This window comes from Conger conger, chromosome 14, assembly GCF_963514075.1.
Source record: "Conger conger chromosome 14, fConCon1.1, whole genome shotgun sequence".
Lineage (NCBI taxonomy): Eukaryota > Metazoa > Chordata > Actinopteri > Anguilliformes > Congridae > Conger > Conger conger.
This window is the reverse complement of record NC_083773.1, coordinates 30,134,122-30,157,347: the sequence shown is the minus strand read 5'-3', so window position 1 is coordinate 30,157,347 and position 23,226 is coordinate 30,134,122. Positions and strand designations below refer to the sequence as shown.

The following is a 23,226-nucleotide window of genomic DNA, read 5'->3' as shown; positions in this document are numbered from 1 at the left end:
ACAGCAATTGCACATTTTTAAAGGAAATTGTGATTCATTTGATTACTGTAACACTGTAGACATACCAGTATATACAAGGCATCCTCTGAACTCTTCTCATACTCTCTTATGGTGGAGAATACAGACAGGACAAGACAGGAGAAGACCAGTAGGAATCTGAAAATATGGGAACAAACAATTTCAAATCAATACTGATAAATAACATCAGTCTTTCCCCCTCTTACATACCCGATTGTTGCTATAGAGATGCTGTGATATGCACACATTCAGCCAAATGTCCTTCATAAAACAAACATGACTGTGATATCTGTACAGTTATTTTACCAAATTTGAATTATGGACAAAATGCTTTGGAATTTTCTTTGCTCAATGAGATAATGAGTACATGTATGGAAATGATTGCTTTTTCAATTGTATAACACTTTCTGCCTGTGCTCAAGCACTCAGAGAATCCCAAAGTCACCCTCCCATGACTATAGTGATAAGACACAGTGATGTCATTAAAGTAATGTGGATGACTGGGGTATGACTCAACACTTTCTGGTACTGTGATGTTATCATCAAACAAGAAATAATTACAGTAGAAAACATTAACTGGAACCAGCTTTGTGCTTGGGCGTTTAGGTGGAAGGACTTTTTAACCAAATTTAATCAGAGTGTTTCATATTGTATATCACACAGAACAGTTCATTTTAAGCTGAAGCGAATGAAAAAGAAAAAGTTAAAATGTATAATAGAAACATTTCAGAATGGAATTGAACCAAACAATAAGATTAGAAAACTTCAACAGCTTTGCTACAGTACAGAATGTATCATATTACCAGCAGAAGTGGTTAAAATGAATATATTACCTCATCATGAGTCAAATACACTTACAGCAAGGCGTGAGCAAATAAAATGAAATCACTTGAGCTGTGGACAACTTCAGAAATCACTGATGTCAAATGCATAAAAGCAAATTAGCAACCACAATAGTTTTATTTTATTGCATTATTTGGGCAAGAGATAATCAGACATCCATTGTGTTTCTGTAACTGTATGTAAAAATATATTGCTGTTTATATTTAATTTATGATTAAAATATTCCAGAAACCATCAAACCACTGAATTCACAGGTGACAGATCAAGTAGAAGCCATACAGTAGAATTTTACAAATAACTGCCATGTCTCTGTATCATTTTAATAGGGTAAAAATGTCTATACCATCATTTACATGCAAACAAGGATTTATTTTAATTTGACCAGCCTGCTTTGGCCAATAGTGCAGCTCACAACAGACATTGTGGACAGTGTATTAGGTGACACAAGAGGCAGGCCCCTAAGTATAGCATATTGATCTGAAATATAAGACCTGGGTCAATATGTTGACCCGAGGACAATGTACACCACCTAAAAAGCAGTCCTCCTGATAGGACCAAATTTTACTGAGAACCATGTAAGGGCACATGTTTGAAGTGCGATCTCTTAATTAACATGCTACTCACAGGTAAACTACACTGTATGAAGGCAGCTATTAGGATCATAATGCATTAACTTACATTTAAGCATTTAGCAGGCGCTCTTAGTCATAGTGGTTTACAAAGATGACATTTTACATACAATCCCTTAATATAATATTCTACTGAAACAATCCAAGTTAAGTGCTGTGGTCCAGGGTAAAACGGCAGTGCCCAGGCCGGAAATGAAAGCCACAAGCTCTGTGTTGCAGGCCCGGTCCCTCGCAATCATGCTCCACTGCCAAATACTGACTCGAGATGAATGGACATCTGACATAACGGGCCCTTATTTCACAGTTTCTCAAGTGGAAGGTTTGCCAGCCCAACTATCAAGCCTCATATTCAATCTAACAACAGTTGCAACTTGCTAAGTTAAGTTCAAAGGAAATCATGGAATAAAATGTTTTCTGCTGAACATTCATGTGCTGTTATAATTACATTCGTAGTGGTGAGTCAAGAGTTGTTGGAGCTGTTTGATTCAGACCTGTCCATTTTAGTTCATGATGACCTCTATTATCGAGGATTCAGTGCAGTTTGAGCAATATTCCATGCATGTGGACTACAGTTACCCTCATTATAATGCAGAAAGAACCAATTAGACAAGATTTATTTCTGTGTTTAGATGAACAGGCTCCTCTGCTCATGCCCGCTGCAGGCCCCATTTGATCTGTCACCTGATCGAACCAAATCAAGTCCAGCAAGACAGCCTGGACAATACGCATCCCACCCAGCAGCTGTAGCAGGCGGAAAGCTCCAGACCTGAGCCACTTCTTCCGTGTCAGCTTACAAATAAACCTATACAAGCAATTGATTGAGGCCCCATAGTGCTTAATAGCTGAATTCCATCAGCAAATTGTTCCACATTATAGGAGAAGTCATCAAATGTGTAAAAAGAAAATTATCTTCCTCAACGGGCTGTCGACCAACGGAAACGTGTTCTATGCAGTCTGAAATGGTGATTAATTCTCCACCCAGGGTTCCTGTTCTGCAACAAACCTACAATCAATTCCTGTTCTGGCTTATCACCCTCCTTTTAGCACACAAAGGAACACAAACTATACAAACTACCCCACTGTTTTACATTTTATATTTTTATGGCACTTAAGCCTCATAGAAGTGTATATAGTTCCCCATTTGGCCTAAAATGCATTTGAACATATTTTGAAGTAGTTCAAAATATTAATGATATTAATGATGAACTGCAAGAAGCAGTCTTGCAAAGAATCTGTAGGTGTTTCAGTACTGAAGTGTATAATAGTCTTACATCACTGAAACAGTTTATTGTATTTCTTCCTTTAAAATACACTTCATTGATGGGTTTGTTGACAATAAGAAACATTAGTAAAATGTGTTATGAAGGTAACCAAAAGAGATTATAAGATTATAATATGCACTATTGAGAATGCCGCCATTGTAGTTTTACAGTAACTGACCTTTTTATTTCACAGGAATGAAAACAATGCTTAAAAGAACAAACATACTCATAAGCCCGGAATAAAACAAGGAACAAGGAAGAAAATGAGAAAAAGAGATGAGTTACAGCAAAAAAATTAAATGAGAGAAATGGAAGTGACTGAAACCTTGCGTGGGACTTCCCATTCTAGAGGTTTCCCCTTCATTATCATATGACTCATATTTATTCATAATGATGCACCATCAATGCTAATGTACGGTACTGTGCAGTCTTAATCACCCTAGACTTTATTATATATATGTTTATTTTGTGTTAGAATAAAATTAATTTTACAGAGACATTTTTGTATTTAATTTAAAAAAGTAACATTTTACTGTAAGCAATTGACTACTTTTTACATAAAAACTTGATCAAGGCTGTCTGAGATCAGAAGCAAGGAGCCAACCAAAGTCTACAGAAGAACTGAGGCAAGTTCTCCAACATGCTTGGAACAACCTCCCTGCTGATTGTCCTATAGAACTGCAGGACAGCATTGGCTATCTCAGAGAAGTGATGCAGTTTAAGGTGGTCATAAAAATATTGATTTGATTCAGTTTTTATTCAGTTTTCTATTCTGCCAAATTACTCAAATGTAATGTAAAATGTATATTACGATTATTTAGGACCTTTCATTGAATTATTTTTGAAATAATATTTTCTGTACAGAATGTTATACAGGTGCCTAAGACTTCTGCACAGTATTGTATGACCTATAATGCAATTACTACTGATTTATTACTAATGCATAACTGCATCAAATTATAAAGTATTAACCAGAAAGCATAAAAAGGAGGACCCCATTCTTAACCCTTTCTACTTTGCCCCACCTTTCCACCTATTTTGTACTAGTCCTATAAAAGTGTCATCATCTCAAAAACGATGTACTGCACACACATGGTCGAAGACTTAAATTAAAGATGAGGATTGTACCATTGAGAACGAATGAGGCAGAACTAATTTATGAGACAAAAGTTACAATAGAAAAATACAAATCTGCATCACATTGAAAATGCAACTTTATTCCAAAATTAGGTTAATCAGAGCCCCGTTAGCCCCCTTAGCTGGGGCTAACGTCGAACACTCGAGCCTCATTAGCTGGGGCTAACGTCGAAATCCAATTCGACTGCCAATTTTAAACATTGTACTCATGTGGTGCTACAATAAGAACAATATGTCATCTATATAGTTTAGGAAATACAACTAGTACACACAATAATAGAAATTATTTCAATTGATGCTATCAAACTGATAATCACTCGAGCCCCAATTAAAAAGCAAACGTAAAGGGCATTAAAAAATGTCTCTAGAAATGAACAAGTGTCATTTAGCAATTTAATTTCCCTTGCATTTTAAAGACTACATGTCTAATCATTTATACTTCAACTGTACATCTCACTTGCAAGCAAATCACATAATCTTTAATGGCGAGGTTATTGACTGCAGGCAACAGCATCGATTGTGGATCACATTCCATCTGAACTGTAAATGTCTTCCTCAACCTGCAGCAGGTTCTGCAGTGTCCTGTCTCTCTGCTTCTGCCTTAATTGGGTGTCGGCAGCAACTGTTCATTTCTGCTGCTTCTGGGATTCCAAATATGAACTGTGCATTCAGGAATCCCACTGGATTCACAACCCAGACATGCCATGCTTCTCTAAATCCAATGTGTATACATTGCAGACATGAGGGGGTTGAATCCTGGCTATTTTTATCCCCTAAGATGTGCAGAGGTTTAAAATATTCATTGGAGGAAGATGGTGAGTACAGTACGCAGGGAACTCAATAAGGGCGACGAGACAAAACCATTTTACATTGCCACTTGCAGGGAGGACAATTCTACATTTTTCAGTAGATGGATATCAATAAACCGTGTGCAGATGAGCAACAATTCATCAATTGAAGGTACTTTTGATGTTTCTGGAGTATATATATTTTGTTTCCTGCATTATTAGTTTTAATAATACAGGAATATGAGCACATATAATACTGCTTGTGGTTGTCAAAACTGCACATTAATGTATCTACTATATTAACCATGAACACCTGGCAGTCAGAGTGCTGTCATCCCAGTTTATGTTAATCTAAGTTAACGCACTTCACACAAGGACCTACGAAGAGGGGCAGCCCAATCAGCCACTACTAGGAAAATGCAAACGATAAAAATACAGTTGCCTCCAAAGGTATTGGAGCAGCAAGGTCAATTCCTTTGTATTTGTTATATACTGAAGACAATTGGGTTTGAGGCCAGAAGATGTACATGAGAATTTCAGCTTTTATTTCCGGGTATTTTTATCTAGATTTGTTAAACTTTTGTATCAGACCATCCAATTTTTAGGTGAGCAAAAGTATTGGAACATGTGACTGACAGGTGTTGCTTGTTGCCCAGATGTGCCCTGTTAGATTGCTTGGTTAAACAATAAATTGCTCTGAATGTCTACTTTTGGTTTTTGCCTTGGGTTTTGCCTGAAAACTGTGTTTGTTTTAGAAAAGATAAACCAACATAAAGACCACAGAGCTGTCTTTGCAAAAAAAAAAGCAAGCCATTTTGAAGTTTAGAAAATTACACAAGCATTGGGGATAGCTTGTAGAACAACTTGGAATGTACTGAAAAAGAGAGAAACAGAGCAACAGACATCAAACAGGTCGAGCAAGGAAAACAACAGCAGTTGTGAGAGCTGTGAAGAAACATTGTGAGAGCTGTGAAGAAAAACCCCAAAACATCAGTCAGTGACATCAAACAATCTCAACAGGGCAGGAGTGAAGGTATCTCAATCAACCATTTGAAGAAGACTTACAGAGAAGCTATATAGAGGCTATACCACAAGATGCAAACCACTCATCAGCAGTAAGAATTGGAAGGAAAGATTACAATTTGCAAAGAAGTACAGAGATGAGCCACAAAAGTTTTATGGGTTGATGAGACCAAGATTAACCTCTACCAAAGTGATGGAAAGGCCAAAGTGTGGAGAAAGAAGGGATCTGCTCACAATCCAAATCATATGAGCTTATCTGTGAAACACGATGTCATGGCTTGGGCTTGCATGACTGCTTCTGGAGTGGGCTCACTAATCTTTATTGATGATGTAACTCATGATGGTAGCAGCAGGATGAATTCAGAAGTCTACAAAAACATTTTGTCTGCCAATGTTACGGAGAAATGCATCCAAACTCATTGGGAGGAACTTCATCATGCAGAAAGACAATGACCCAAAGCACACTATCAGCACAACAACGGACTTCATTAGGAAGAAAAGGTGGAAGGTTTTGGACTGGTGCAAGCAAGGGATATGCTACAAAATATTAAGTGTTATTTACTTTCATTCACTTAAATACTCTCTTTTTCAAAACTTTTGCAAAACTGAAAAAAAAAACAGTGAGTAGGTTCCACCATGTCTTACAATGACCGCTTTAGCCCCCGGAAAGCTGTTACTATTCAAAGGTACTCAACACTATTATGCTGTTAAGAGTCTGTGATTAGGGGCTTCACTTAAACGTGATCGATGAAGTGGAGGGCATGTTTTCATGGATGTGCCATTCTTTTCACTTCTTTCCTCTCCACAGGAAACCATTTAAAGATTTATTCGACTGAATAGGCACTGGATGCAAATGCAAACTACACAAGCAGAAAAATGTGGTCGTAAAAACAAAAAAACACCAATTTAGTGCCCTGCATGTATTCACAGTTTAGCAGCCTCTCCTTTGCAGCATCACTGCTTTGTTTTGTTTGTTTTCCTTACCCAGACATTACAAATGTATATTTAAATATTACATTCCATAGCTAATGACTAGTGCCACCAATGACCTGCAGGGAGGTTTTTCAATGGTTATCCTCTCAGAGAACCCATAGGCACTGATACAGCACAGAGAAGTGACTAATTATGAGTAACTCAGTTAGAAAACTGAGTTTCTAACTGAGATATTTATAAAAGCAATTAATTGGTCTAACATGGGGAGAGCCAGGAAGGAAAGTGAATGCGGTCGGAAGTTGAAATGCCACAAAAAGCATGTCTTTGTGCCAGGGGTCCTCACTCTTGGTCCTGGAGAGCCACAGGGCCTATTGGCTTTCATTGTTAGCACAGCAATTGATCAAGTAAAGCAGTTGATTACACGGTTAATTCAGAGAACTTGGTTTCTTGGCTCCGAATCAGTCACTGATCTTAAGGAAAAACAAGCCAAAACAACAAAAGCCAGCAGACTGTTGGCTCCCCTGGACCATGAATCACTGCAGTAAAAAGAAAAATAAATTTCCCACTGCTACTAATCGAACTGAGTTTAACACGTGTTGCTTGTAAACACCACTGTCAACCATCATATTTACTTAATTACTGACAATTAATTAATCAGCTTAGATTCCTGAGGTGGCGCAAATGGAATGATTATTTGAGAAGTGGCTTGACAAAAAGGCTATCACAGCCACTAGCTGTGGAGGACTGAATGACATAGACCAATCCCAACACTGTAGGACAGCAATGAATCCATGACGTGATCTGTTGCACTTTACCTACCGATGTTGATGTCGCAAACAGCGCTCTTAAAACATGTCTCGTGTTCCAAAACAGAAAACAGGCGCTGACGGCTGCTACTATCTAAGACACCAAACCGAGTGTCGAATTTTGGGAGGCCCATCATCTGCTGGAATTGATGGTGAATCTGCAGTGGGGTGACAGAGCTCTTGAGAAAGTGTGGTGATAATGTTATTAAAGCAAGGCTGGGGGTGGGGGGTCTCACTCCCTGGTTGCCCTAAAACAACTTTCATATAAAACTGACTGTTTATGTATAAGCAGTGTGGTGCTTAAAGCAACTGATTCTGACAGTGGCATAATTTGCATATGACTTATTATCATGAATCATAATATTCACATAGGCACCCACAACCAGTCTGTTTACACAATTAATTTGCAGCCCATTGTTAGAAACAAGACGTGTAATTCTTATGCAACGATGTAATCTTTGTTATTGTGTGAATGCAAATTGCTGATATTTTAAAATATTTATATCAAAGATTATTCTGCCCGTGTCCTGGAGGGACTACATTTTAGTATTTTTGTAGTTTTGGGGGAAAATGGTGGGGCACAGCGTATCTTGCCCAGTTTCAATGTAAGGGCCTAACATTGCAGGGGACAGATAAGGCTTTCTCAGATATTTGGGGGGAGACACATCCCCCATGTCCCCTGTGTAAATGAAGCCTATGTGGAGGGCTATATGTCTGATAGTTTCACCAAAAACTACAAATCTCTGATTAAACTATATTAATTCAAAGTAAGATACATCCCTGGGGTTTCACAGTGATTTGGTGAATGGTGCTTTTCAGCCAATAGAAAGAGTCAGCCCACAGCTCTCAAAAGGATGTCTGATGCTGCTAGAATCTGTCCATGTGTCTCTGTAGGTATGATTAATTACAGCATTGAAGCCAGTGGCACAGAACGAAAAAAGAATACACTCATACATAAGAAAGTATGCATCATTTAATCCACTTCACTCACATTCTGAAAAGGATGAATGGTACATTTCACAATGGCCTAAAAGCAAATAGGAGGGGGAGAGAGCACTCAAGTGAGTGAGGGAAGTAGATCTTGGTACAATTAGAAGAACCACCTGAGAAAAACTACCTGGTGACACCGGTTTGCGTAATCATATTTCTGCTATCCAATAACTTCCAGTACTTCCAAGTAATGAGTCTATACTGTGCTGTTTTGAAAAGCATCGCCACTGACAAAATGGCACAATCAATTTCAATACTGGACCATGGAATAAAAGCCTCCAAAATCACCATTTATATGTAGGTTAATTGCATAAAAAGCAATAGATTTTGTGCACACTTTTGAAATCCATTTGCAACTCGATTTTTCAGGATTAAAGCTTTGCGTCTGGTAGAGGAACAATTTCATATTAACTGCAACTCCCTGTTTAACTTGCAAATGAATTTACAGAGCAGAAATTGATACACTGAAATGAATGCTGGGTAAGAGATACCATTTTTCAAGACTTGATGGAATCTTGTGGCTTTTTCTGCAGAGGCAGGGTCATTGATTGGTAGATTTTTGCAGCACAGCAAGATTCACCTTCATAATTTCAGGCACTGAAATTAATATGGTACGACTGAGGAGAAGGGTGTCCTGGATCATACGCAGAGATGGAAGCCAGTACATCACCGTGTATCATTATGCACTTTTTCTGCAGTCTATTTTATCCCTAAGAGTCCTAATAGTCAAGTAGATAGGCACAATGGGAACCTAATGCGGATTATTTGGTTACTGAAAATAGCTAAAATTATACAAAAAAAAAATAAAATACAAGTCTTTCCGGTGTGTCCCGCACGCCGACACTCCGTTGGCGTGTTTTGGAGGGCTCCGACACCGATTCAACATGTTGAATCGGTGTCGGAGCCCCCGGAGCCGTCGATGAGAGAGAGCTCTCTGATTGGCTGTCCAGCTAGCGAATCAGTGCACGAGCAGAGAAACGGAAGCGACGAAAGCAAGCCATTCCAAAGTTACTATCACTACCAGACATAATTTTCGATTAGTATTACTAAATAGCGAGAGAACAAGGAAATTGCTGCAAACTGTTTGTTGTGAGCGAGACAATGGCTGCTTCTAGGTCCAACGCAATGCAAACGCATTCCCCGGTCTTCCGGTTTCCATTTTTTGAAAGTCACTGCCACTAACCACCTTCAATTTGTTGCCACCACAATTTTCTTTAGCTACATTATTAACGCCAAGAAATCCTGTGCCAAAGGGCATTAAGGCAAACACTGGAAGCACCCTGAAGAGAGCTATCACTCTAAAAAAAGGGCCTTTACAGAATCAATCTACTTACCAAAATGCAAACGCAGCACCTATTGGGGACTATAATCAATGGATTGTCAGACATTGGATGTACAGACTGCAGGAAAGAAAGCAGAATAAAGAGAAAAAAATATGTTTTAGAATTGTGTTAAATGAAGGAAATCAATAGAGACTAAGAGGGATTTATGTGCTTGCTGATTGCTGGCAACCACTACAAGGTCAAACAGGTTCTTGATTTATTCACTTGTTTTGATAAAAAAATATGAATACAGATGCCTTAAGATGGTAACCAAACCATCTTGCTGAAAGACTCATTATTAAGTAACTTGCACTTAATAACTTACTGTACACCAACACACCATCACAGTTATAGTGACCTGATTAATCAGTGCAATAGATTTAGCAGAATTGAACAAGCGCCTATAGGATGCATTTCGCCAAAATGAATATGCAAGATAAAAAATAATCTTTATATCACAGTGCTATGGTATTCATACTGAGGTTCCTCACAGGAAAACAAAGAGAAAACTTGAACAGCAAGTTCTTTTCTATTTTAACTGTCTGTTTTGCCAAAAAGTACAACACATTCAGATGGATTATATAGAAAAACACTGAAGAAAAATGCTATAAAACATAATACAAACTAAAGATAATTGATTCCAGATTCAAGTCAGATGTTTGGCAAGGGATAATAGCTGTTCTCCAGACAGCTGATGAAATTTAAAAAAGTCCCAAGTCTATGCATATCTCACAACATGTTTGGGTGGTATATATTTAGTCTTGTCTAGGGAGTTCAGCTGCCATTGTGGTCACACAGTAAGCGGTCATCTTTTGGAAATATTCAGATCACGGATATACACTACAACCATGAGTTTTGGAGCAGCTGATGATTAAACAAAGAAAAGCAGTTAGTATACCTCAACTACTGTAACATACATTCAATTAGGAAGGCAAAATACTGTATGCTGGAACACTGTCAATCACAGACTGGTAGCACTGAGCTATAATTTAGTAATCTCTTCTAGTGACAGCGGGTGTTTCATTTAAATATGACAAGTATTACTTTGAGGAGTGAAAAGTGATAAAAGCCACGATCATTGTTTGGAAAATTAAGTAAATTAAACATTAAGTGCCTGAGGGTTGCCAGGAATCTGAATCTGAAAATTGAAGGCCATTTATCATACAGTATAGAAGGATCTTTAGTAGTGGGACAACCCCAAAACATGGAGAGCTTTCAAAGCTGAGGAACACAGCACCTTTACTGAAATTCTGACTGCCGTTTCAACATCTGGGATGTTTTACACAGTCAATAGAAATCGCTTAGCATATATTTCAGAATATATTGGCCTGGGCTGAACAAACTTGCTTCGTGGTCCAGTTGGCTGTAGCCTTGAACCCACAGAAGGATGGTGGTTCTCACTAAGGACAGAACTAAGAACTGAAGTTCCAACCATGTGTTGTGTAAATCCTATCATGTCAACTTGGACATGAGAACATGGACATTGTCCTGGACAGTGTAGCTAAACCAGATTGTAATACTCCAGACAGATGCAATTTCCTATTTTTTCTGTTTTTGTGAAAAGGAAATGTGCCAATTATCAGTGCTTTCATACGCATATGTTGACATTAACAAATCATACAACACTAGAACACTAGAAGAATATTGCCTATATTGGCTTGACAGTTGCCTGACAAATATCCTACCGGTAATACTGTATGCAAGGATCACCACATAATCATGTCTATTTTGATTGGTCCAAACAGTGATTATGGAACTTCAGGAAGTGCATTGAAAAGAGATCAACTGTACCACACACATTGTGAACAAGACTACATCTGTGCCCCCATGACTGCTTGTAACTCAGAACTGTAAATGCAGCTGAAATCCGTTAACACCACAATGAGTAAAGGCACATGGGCTTCATTACATGACAAAGACAAGCAACTCTATTAGCCACCTGGCTACACAATTTTGGATGCCTTACTTCAGGTCTAATTTGAATTGAATTCTTCCATAATACTTCATGTTAAAAATATATATTATGCTGTTTTTTAATTGCCATATATTTAGTGTGTTGAAAACAACAGTATCCAATATTTAACAACTTGAAGTACAGAAGTGGTATTTAGTCCATAAGGAAGCTTCACATGCTGATCTGATAAACAGTATCACATTATAACGACAGTAATAGCAGAAATGATCTTTAATTTCTGCATTCACCTCACCACTGTCCCTGTCCTCAAAAGCAGTTTACCCTTTCTATAAGCCTTATTTCACACATACTATACTCATTTGCATTACAATTCCCATTATGCTTTTCTTCTAAAATGCAAAAAAAGATAAATCATCCTGCAATGCCTTGTCCTTCCTTCCTTTTGTCACACACTGGAACACGATTTTCATGCTAAAAATCTCCTCACGAGTGGGCGGGGGCATTCTGCTCCTTTTCAGCCCACTCCACTGACACACTGGCATACTGCCACTGAGCCGGTACCACAGCAAGGAAAGCCCCGCGATCTCAAACTCATGTAGGCTTAAGAGTATATACTACAACATTCTCACCACAGATGAACACTACAACACAATCATTTAGAAAAGGGTCTCTATCCTTCTCGGGAAGGTATGGCAGAGACGTAAAGGTGGGAGTCAGGACCTGTACGCTGCTGAAGAACGCTAAAAGAGAGTAACTCGCACAGCAGCTCCAGAACAAATTACAAGTGAACTATCGAGCAAGATGTTAGACTGCTAGACGAGTACAGGGCTTTGGTATTCATTCATGCTGTTGCCGAGGTTCATTGTTTTTCTTTGCACTCTCAGAATGCCTGTGGTTGGCCTGGGTTTGGGCAGCAGATTGGCAGTGTGGTGAATATTCTTGGCACAAGGGGAAAGGCTGCTGGAATACCCGCTGAAAGATGCAGGGCATTAGGTTAAAGTGGTAGTGTGTCTAAGTTACAGTGTGGGAAGGCAACTTTCAGGGCAGTCAAACATCTACTCATCTCTCCCCCAAAGGACAATACATAATCCACTTTTCTTACATCGGCATTACACTCAAGGGGACCAAATTCTTTCCTAATGAAAGTCCACCTTGAATCTCATAGTCACGTACATCCATTTTTGGTAAATACATTAAGTAGATTGATATCTTAGGCACTATAGTAGAGTGTGGTGTGCTGTAGTCTTTCAATACAGTTACATCAACATCAGATTGCAAGCGGAGCTGTCCAGTCTGTTTAAGTGCTGGAGACAAAGACCCTGAAGCTTTGTAGTATGCTCTATTAGTTCAGTCAGAATATATCATAATAAATTGAATGCAAGTAATAACAATTTGGAGGCAAATCCCAATGCAATCAGATCTGCTGATGCTGCATATTAATCATATTTCTGATGGCTACAGTTACAGACAGGTCCATATACAGTAAACAGTATACAATGATACAATGAATGAAAATATGAATATGAGGTCAGTGTAGACTGTCAGCTTTCATTTATAGCCAGTCACAACAGATGTTGTCATATGCACCAAAACTGAAACAATTAAGGATAGACACTTTATATAAAGTCTTCATATTTAGTACTTGGCTGCAAATCATTTGCATCGGATGACTATTTGAAAACTACGACCGATAGACACACCAGATGCAAAGTGTCTGGTGATCTCTGTCAGGCCTGGACTGTCACCATTTCCACTTCCTGTTTGTTTTTGAGGTGTTTTTCCTTTCCGGTCTTGTCTTCAGCAAGTGAAACGCATGTTTAATTGGATTCAGTTTGGGTGATTTACTTAGCCATTTATAATCAAACAATTTGCATGTGGTTACAGTGCAGATTTTCAATTTCTATTAGAGTATTCTTCAACATTTTGGTTTTATCGTGGGGAAATTATAGAATGTTTTATACAGTGCCCCTATTTCAGGGCACCATAAGATTTGGGACAAATGGCTTGACAGGTGTTTGTGATTAGTCAGATGTGTTCAATCACGGATTAATGCAGGTATAAGAGAGCTTTAAGTATCTAGTCTTGGTTCTAGGCTTGTAATTGCCTTTGGAGACTGTTATTGGTGTTTGTCAACATGTGGGCTAGAGTTGTACCGATGAAAGTCAAGGAAGCCAATATGAGGCTGGGGAGTAAATAAACATTCAGAGACAGAGACCAAACAATAGGCCTACAAAAAAGGTTTGTAACATCATTAAGATGAAAGAGAACACTGGTGAGCTCAGTAATCACAAAAGGACTGATAGACCAAAGAAGACATCTACAGTTGATAACTGGATTCTAACTATAATTAAAGGAACAAAACACCTGTCCAACAGGTCAGAAACAGTCATGGATGTGTCAATGACTACTGTCAGCAGAGGACTTCACAAACAGAACTAAAAAGGCTACACTACAGGATGCAGGATACAGGCCACTTGTTAGCTGCAAAGAACTTGTTAGTTCTGGGACAGATGAGAGGATGATATAATTTGTATCAGAGTGATGGCAAGAGCAAAGTGTAGAGGCCAAAAGGAACAGCCCAAGACCCCCCCCCCCCCCCCCTTATCTGTGAAACATGGTGGGGGTGCTATAGTTTGGGCATGTACTATAGCACAGCTCACTGGCTGCCTTCATTGATAATATAACTGCTTTGTCCTAAGTCTCTAACTGTTTTTTGGTAAATGGTTGGCATTTATATAGCGCCTTTATCCAAAGTGCTGTACAATTGATGCTTCTCATTCACCCATTCATACACACACTCACACACCAACGGCATTTGGCTGCCATGCAAGGCACCAACCAGCTCATCAGGAGCATTTGGGGGTTAGGTGTCTTGCTCAAAGGCACTTCGACACAGCCCGGGCGGGGGATCGAACCGGCAACCCTCCGACTGCCAGACGACTGCTCTTACTGCCTGAGCCATGTCGCCCCTTTATTCCTTTATTGACACAACTCTTACACCGACAAATGTCAACAATAGAAAGGTAATCAAATGTCTATAATCAAGACTACATGCTGAGAGCTCTCACACCAGCACCAAGGAAGCGATTGAACACACCTGACTAATCAAAAACACCCTGTGAAGCCATTTGTCCCAAATATCATGGCACCATGAAATGGAGAGACAATGTATAAAAAGTTCTGTCATTTCTAAATGGTGAAAGAAAATGTAAGAAATACTTTCATAAAAGCTGAAAATATGTGCTTTAACCACATTGCTGGAGAACAAATCTAAAAGTGTGCAGTACAGAGCCCAATTAAGAAAAATATGGCTTTGTTCCAAGACTTGGGGCTCATAATACAGCCTGAAGTGTATAGAGATATAGCACGAACACATCAGTCATCCGTTTATGTAGAAATCTTGACATAGAGACAAAATTGATGCTCCAAAGCACACAGACTTTACAGCAATGTTCACAAACCAAAAATGAACATAACCCCATGAAAATAAATAACGTTGATATTTGGCGAAAGAAAAAATATTTTCCTCGGTTATTTAAAATGTTATGATCATATTGTAATAATGGACAGTTGTCAAATTCGACAGCATTTTCGTTTTATGAACGACAAAATAAGAGTAAGCTCGAGTTAACAATGCCGACCTAAAATAAAGCAGCATTTCACCACGGTAGAAAATGGAAAAGTCTGCGGTATATTTAATAACGACGTAGCATACAGTGGGCTACATGCGAAATTATTATTAAAACAACAAGACAAACGTTAAGCCAAACGCTAGCAGACATGGGAGTTTTAAAGACCATTATTTTCTCAATAAGGTTTGAAATACATAACCATTTAAGATGTTTTAACCAACGTAAAGAGATGGTAGCATATGGTTCACAGTGCGCAGTGGTGCTCATAAATTTATAATGTTGGGTCCCTGCACAATCACTTCCTTCAACATCCAATGTACACATATGGAAATGTCTAAATCAGAGCTAGAAATGAACAATGATTCAGACAGTTTATGCACCCTCACGCTCCAAGCGTTTGAAAAACGCCTCACCATGTCAATAACAGAACACAAACAGTGGCAATTTAACCCATACGAATTGTATCATGTAAATACTTACACATAAGCGTGATATATAAACGCCCATCCTCTCGGTCTTTCCAGTACATTGTAGAGGAAATTCTGCAGTCGTCTATAAAACGCATTTCTCTTCGGAGGTTTCCCTTTCCCGGAGATGCTGGATCTCGGTTTGCTTAGTATGCTGCCTCGCTTTGTTGCCTCGGAACCCGCTATAAGAAGCGCCCCATCTCTGTTTGAGTCTGTAGCCCCAGCTTCTAGCCCAACAAAGCCGACTTTGAGCTTTTTCTCCGCAGCTGGACCGGGGTAAACGCCGCCGTTGCGGGATTTCTGCACCATTCTTGAAGTATACCGTCATGGGGAGCCAATCGGGGATTTTTCCAGCCCTTTACCAGGTATGAGCATCGCAGGGCTGGGCGTGTAGGGTCGGTGGAGCCCCTATGCGCGCGGTGTAGTCTCCCTGCTGCTGCTGGAAAGCCAATTGAAATGCAAACAAGAACCTGCAATGAGTAGCCAACCGTCTACTACCTCTGCTCCTTCCGGCCATCTGACAGCTTGAAAATGAGACCAAAAGAAAGTAGGATCAAACTGAGGTAAAAAGTGGCCAACTAAATTATCACAAATTATCAAAACGGAATTTTACCAGCCTGAGAAAGTATGTACAATAATAGACATGGACATAAACATGAAGTTTATTACAGTTAAAAAAATGATGTTCGACTGAAAATATTTCACAGTGGTCCTAGATTTGTTAGCATAACCTAGCCTAATATTTTTCCCATATTACTGACAATCCTGCTTTTTTCTACTGCTGCTGCTTTATCTGTCCATAAGATTTACAGTTCACAGACAGATAGATTGTGAAATAAATAAACTCTTTATCTCAGTATGACAGAAGATAATAAGATGACAATACTAAAATAAAATAATAATAATAATAATAATAATAATAATAATAGCAACAACACCAACAACTATCATGTTGCTGTGGTTATTATAATAACTAATAAAATAAGAATGTTGATCATGTGAAGAATGGAAGCATGTATCTTACAGAATACCTCTCTACACCATGGAGCAACATTTTTTATCCTCATCTGTGAGAATGTACTCTTTTTATACTCTTTCTATACTCATAAAAAATGTTGTTGTTTTTTTTTTCATTCAACAAACATTTTCAAACATTATATTTTAGTTTTTTCCCCCCTTAAAACAATTCAAATCTTTAGGAAATGTAGTATTCCAACAAATCATTAGTTGGCTCGCAAAACAAACTTTTATTTTTATTTTTAATTCTCATGCCAGTGAGCAATTTCAGTAACATTTCACCCAGGATTTAGCTAGAATTATAGGCAACTATTAGTACCTGGTGTTTCACAGGAAACAACTTTGCCTCTGGAGTGTACTGTATGCCCCACAGCTGTTGACTCCCATTGCAGTCAACTATTGACACAGTCCAAGGCCAAAACCAGCCAGGGCCATAGGGCCAGTCTGTGCCTTTCCCAGTCAAGCCACAGAACAGCTCCAACTGCAGTCTCACTCAGACTGGCAGAATGCTTTGAGCACAGGTAAAATGGAGGCCTTCACCTCTCTGCCCCCCAAAGTAGGAGAAGCAAATCTTCCCTTAAATGAGCAGAAATGTGCAGGGCATTTCTCCAAAAATAATTACTTGGTGCCGGTAATTTTATATGGACCACACAAGTCGAAGTTACAAGATGGTCTTACTGCTGATCTGACATTTTGATCAAGTTCAACACTTCTATTGAAATACAATAGGATATTTCAGGAGGGGACAGAGGTGAATATAATAGCTCTTTGGTATGCTCAAGGGATTTCTCTGTGAAATTCAGCAGGCACAGTGATGGGAATGTAGTATTCTGGGAAGAAATCAGACACCAATTTAGTGTACAAACCATTAAACATGTAAATTGTTTCAAAAGTCATGTTCTCAGCAGAAAGTATTCCTCAATGTGGGCCAATACGTGCTTAGCCAAAAAAACAGGAAGTAGGACTGAATTGAGTGCCATACTATTTATATAATGTACAGTACATAAAGTACATGCTACCATATGATATTACAAACAATTAAAAATACTGTATACAGTTTTTTCTTCTTTTTTTTTTACTGAAAATCTCAAACGAGCATCTGGCAACATTTTTCAATCACAACAGGAAGTGAGCCCTCCCAGATCAGAAATATGCTCTATTGCTGTGTCTCCAAGTCACGTTTACTGGGTCGTTTACTGGCAAACTGGCACCATGTTGGTGCCAAGTGTACACCATGTTGCCAACTTGAAAATATGGAGGGTTCTTTCAATGAAGACTAACACTATGGCAGGCAAGATAAAAAACAAATCCTGCTATTGTAGATGTGCAGATGTTTACTGCATTTCATATCACAAAGTACCACTGCTTCAAAGAAGTGTTAAAATTGTATGTTATCACTGACTACACCTCACATGGTGCCCAGACCAACAGATCAGGGTTAAAAATGCATTGTAAAAAAAAAAAAAAAACCTAGCTTCCTGAAAAATATTAGATCTGAAACCTAAAACAAGTAATAATAATAATACACACACACACACACACACACACACACACACACACACAAAAGCATTTAATTTGGAGTTCAATGGCAGACATAATGCAATTAGTGCCAACCACATCGTCACTGATAGTACTCTATAAAATAAATAATGAAAAGAACAAATTAAACATAATATTCATTGGAATTCTTGTAGCATGGTAATGCGCAGAGATTTGCCATGATCATTAATTTAAGAAAAAGGCCAGAGACAATATGAATGTTTTCACATCCAGCTCCAGAAAGCCCCAGCTTGGGCAGTGCATTTGTTTTGATCCTCACTGTTCTGTTTCTATGACGACCACGGGTTCTCTCCCTCCAAGGCCAGCGCAGGAAAACCAGGATTCTGCGGCCCCTCCTGTCTCCTACAGTGCACCCCATAGACACACTGCCATCTGCCAGTAAAGATGGGGACACAGATTCTCTTCATATCCTTGTCCACCTTGGTTCATGCAATAAAGCTCTATCCTGCCTTGCCAAATCTCAAGTCATATCCAAATATGTTTCATACCTGTCACCAACATAGATATTACATAAGCTGACATGAGCACCCCCAATCTATCCATGCATGGAAAGCATGATAATTAACTGACAAATGTCATATTTGTCTTGTGCCCTCTTTTGCAGAAAATCCATACACTCCACTTTATTGCTATAGCAACATGTAGTACGGCGTAATATTAACATTATTGAGTGCACACCTATTCTTCACAAGGCAATTAACCATGTTAAAGCTCCCAGCTTCAAAAACCTCTGCTGCATTTTACCAGCTTATACAACAATCAAGCTCCAGTATGGATGACAGGAATGACACTAAACTTGCTTGACAGTGTAAAAAAGGACATTGAAAAACACCTTACATAAGCATACATTGAGTATGTGTTTACGTGCGAGTGTATGTGTGTGTGTGTGTGTGTGTGTGTGTAGAAACCATATAATGGTAACCACAGAATCTGTGGCCTCTATTCAGACAAACATGTCCTTGACATAGATTCAGTAAGTGCAAGTATTTATTTTGTCTTAAACAGTTTGGTGTGTCCAAAAAAATATATATTACAGTCACATTGTAATCATAATCCAGACAATATATTATATTTTGTTTATAACCAACATGATATTATTTTGGTTGTACAGTACCCAGTGTCATTCATCCAGCAGCAGTAGCAAAACTAGGGTAGTGAAGTTCATGAAGCTTGAATCCAGAAGAGAGGGCAGAAGGACTAAAGGATATCTTAAATTGACTTCTGGATTTTCTTTTTAATTGCAGGTGATTTCACTGGTTATATATGGCTTCAGCAAGATGCCTCATCACTTTATAATGAACTAGGGCTGTGAATCTTAGGTTTAAGAGATAGTGAATGTAATTATAATATATAGTCTAGGCTATTGTAATTAGAGATAGAGAAGGATGTGGAGTGAAGGACTGATCATAATGCAATTCAATGAAATGTTATCTCTCAACTTTTAATATAAATAATATATACATACATCATATAAAACAAAGGGCATTCTTATCGATCTCTTCGACTATTTTATTATTAATATTATTGCTATTTTAATTAGACAGAAAATAAATATCATTTATGTATATGCATTGTGGCTCAATACTGTAGTCTTAACCATCTTAGCAGCTTAGTTCCACGATTCAAACCAATAAGAAAAGACTCCCAGAATGTAACCTCAAATTGACGATCAAATTACAATGCATAAGACATTTTACAGTATGTTGTAAATATTTTATTAGCAGTTACATCTGTAACAAACTGAAACAAACTGTAACTCTTAGAATGTTTATATTTCATTAACACTAAACATATAAAACAAAGCATACACATTGAAAATATGGGAGACAAAACATTACAATTTAATATTACAGGAACTAGTTACCCAAACATAAAAAATTTAAAAAAACTTGAAAAAAAATTGAACCATTGCTTTACTCTGCCTTTGAATTAATAAAATGACAACACAAATATAATTATTCAATAAACTATATTGGGCCTTTGATATTTCTGTTACTGTAAGTAATCACATTACTGTAAAATAAGATGAAAGTGACCACTGGCCTTATTGCAGCCTAACAACAGTGTTCCTCTGAATGGTAGTCATTCAAAGACAGAAGAGGGATTCCTGTACCTGCACAGCGAAATTGGTTAACTGGGTTGCTATGGATACAATTGAAGGCAAAGGACAGACCATCGTTACTTGAAAGAAGGACATGATGATGCTCATTGCAACAACTTAATCCGGCAGCCATATTGCCTTGATGAGACGGTACAACAGAAGGTTTAAGAGTCAGAAACCCCCACACTGTTCTGTTCAGAGAGCACAGCACTTTTTAGGAGTCCGACTCTGAAAGCCATTCAAGGCTTTTCCACATTTTCCACAGAGGACCAGATGACCAATGCCTGAGAAATGCACACCAAACCAGCCAAATCCGCCATAAGTGGTACACATTTCCTTTATTTTATTGGCTGGATTGAAAAAAGAAAAACGATTGCCATCATCACACACATTAAATGCTACTCTGTTCTAACATGGTTCCCTTCATTTTAATGAGGTATTCAAACAAAAACATTTCTATCATATAATTAAATACAGTATGTACACACTTGGTTCCTGCCATTTCTGACTAGTTTATTCTGACTTTGAAATTTGCACACCGTGTTTTATCAGCATCAGCAGTATATCTGACTACATCTTAATAGGAACACGCGCTTTTAAAACATGTTCTGGTGCCCACATAAGGGAGATACAGATGCGTAACCTCAAATGAGAATGTAATAATTAATAATAATTTTCCATGGGTATATAATCATGTTCTGGAGTTAAATTTATTTTCCAGGCATTTAAACAGCTAAAATTTCACAGGTCATAATTTCTTGTATTGAGGTTTTAATAATTTGATTTGGGAGATAAAATAGATGATAGCTGAAATTACAATACTACCATGCATTTCTATGATAAATATTCATAATGTACAGATGATGCGTTACGTTCATTTTAGCTAGCTAGTCATATTCAAATCAGAGGTACTTGCTATGAATACTGATGAAATTACCTTTTTGGGATTTATTCTGTTGATCTCTCAGAGACTGTAAGAAACAATTTAGATCCATATCACCCTTTAAAGGCACAAAAAAAGAAGAAAATAACTACAGTAATCCGTGAAATGTGTTTCAATCCAGGTTACAGACATGTACAGATCAAGTCAGAATAGACTAAGAAAAAAACTAAAAACACAAAAGCAGCAGCAAAAGTAGAACTGCACTGAGGCTGTGGTTGAGGCATTAAGAGTTGAGGAGAGGTTAACAAGCAAGTTCCTATAAAAAGGAATTCTCAACTGAATTGGCAAGGCCTGGTGTCATTTCAGTCACATTATAATTCAAACATTAAATGGATATTTCTGTTTTTTTAATACTGTCTTTTTAACATTTCATTTTAATTTTTTTTAAACATTTTTGACTGACACAGACACTTTTTTGCACACAATGAAAAAGTTTCTGACAACCTAAACACTGTAAAATTAATCTGTGCATATAAGTTACCTAAATTGTATATTTCTTGCTTTAGACCACATGCCTGTCCCATATAACACCAGCCATTATACAGTGGTCATCAGTACATTCTGTAATATGATAAAATAATTGTTATTGCACATGAACACTGTATGGTCCAACTGAAAATATACACTCAGTGAGCACTTTATTAGGCATTTATCAGACATATATTTTGGACTTATTGGTCTTCTGCTGCTGTAACCTATCCACTTAGAGGTTTGACATGTTGTGTGTTCAGTGGTGCTCTTCTGCAGTGTGTTTATTTGCAATACTGTCACCTTTATGTCACCTTTGACCAGTCTTGCCCTTCTCCTCTGACCTCTCTCATTAACAAGGTACACAGAACTGCTGCTCATCGGATATGTTTTGTTTTTCTTGCCATTCTTTGCAAACTCTAGAGAATGTTGTGCGTGATCCCAGGAGATCAACTTTTTCTGGCACCAACAATCATTCCACAATCACTTAGATCACATTTTTCCCCATTCTGATGGTTGATGTGAACATTAACTGAAGCTCTTGACCCGTATCTGCATGATTTTATAAATTGCACTGCAGCCACTCGATTGGCTGATTAGATAATTGCATGAATAACTATGTGTACAGGTGTGCCTAATGAAGTGCTCAGTGATTGTATATAAGTGTGGCATTTTACTGTTGTTGCTGTCAATAAAAATGCCAAAAGTAATATTACAAATATTATCATGTTTTTACAAAAGCAATATGAGCACCAATTCAAATGAAAACACCAAAGTACACATTGTAAAGGATAATGCAAGAGCACTGCTTCAAATTAAGATAATAATTAGGACTTATGATACGTGCATATGTTAAGTCAAGTAAAAAGAGCACTTGCATGGTGAATTTGATACTTCTTAAATTATCAGTGTGTTCTTAATGATAAGGGCAGTTCAAAGTAAGTAGATGCAATGCAAATTGAAAAAAGAAGAAAGGAAAACAAACTCAACAGTGCTGCCTGTCATGTTCTTGGTGGTTTTAATGGGCCTGTTTATAAATAATCAATAATTGCTTAATTTATACTTTCAGTCTCAAACAGATTCACATGGCTTTAAACCACTCTCTAAAATTTTGTTTCAACCAGACTGACAGTACAGTATGTTGAAAGTGCAATTCATTCATGTTCATGACAGAACCCTGGGGCATGCAGGTACAAAGCACCACACCTTGACCCCCTCCCACCCTTTTCCATATCGAATCAGAAGGCTGCACTGATCTTGGGCCACTGCTCCTGGTATGCTTCGTGAATACAGTACATGCCTGAGACTGATGCTGATGTTTCACCCACAATAAGAAAACTAACACAATAAATGAAGACTGCTGACAATAAAA

General features: G+C 38.0%; 1 protein-coding gene across 3 annotated transcripts in view; it reads right to left on the bottom strand.

The window, feature by feature from the left end:
• LOC133110458 (potassium voltage-gated channel subfamily KQT member 2) overlaps positions 1 to 16,074 on the bottom strand; it is a 45,924-nt gene extending 29,850 nt beyond the window's left edge. For all 3 annotated transcript variants that reach the window (XM_061220590.1, XM_061220591.1, XM_061220592.1), the window contains exons 1-2: positions 15,779 to 16,074; positions 66 to 156 (exon numbers count right to left, since the gene is read on the bottom strand). In XM_061220590.1, coding sequence (XP_061076574.1) covers positions 66 to 156; positions 15,779 to 16,074 — 387 coding nt within the window. The remainder of the gene's footprint in view (positions 1 to 65; positions 157 to 15,778) is intronic.
• Between the last annotated feature and the right edge of the window lie 7,152 nt (positions 16,075 to 23,226).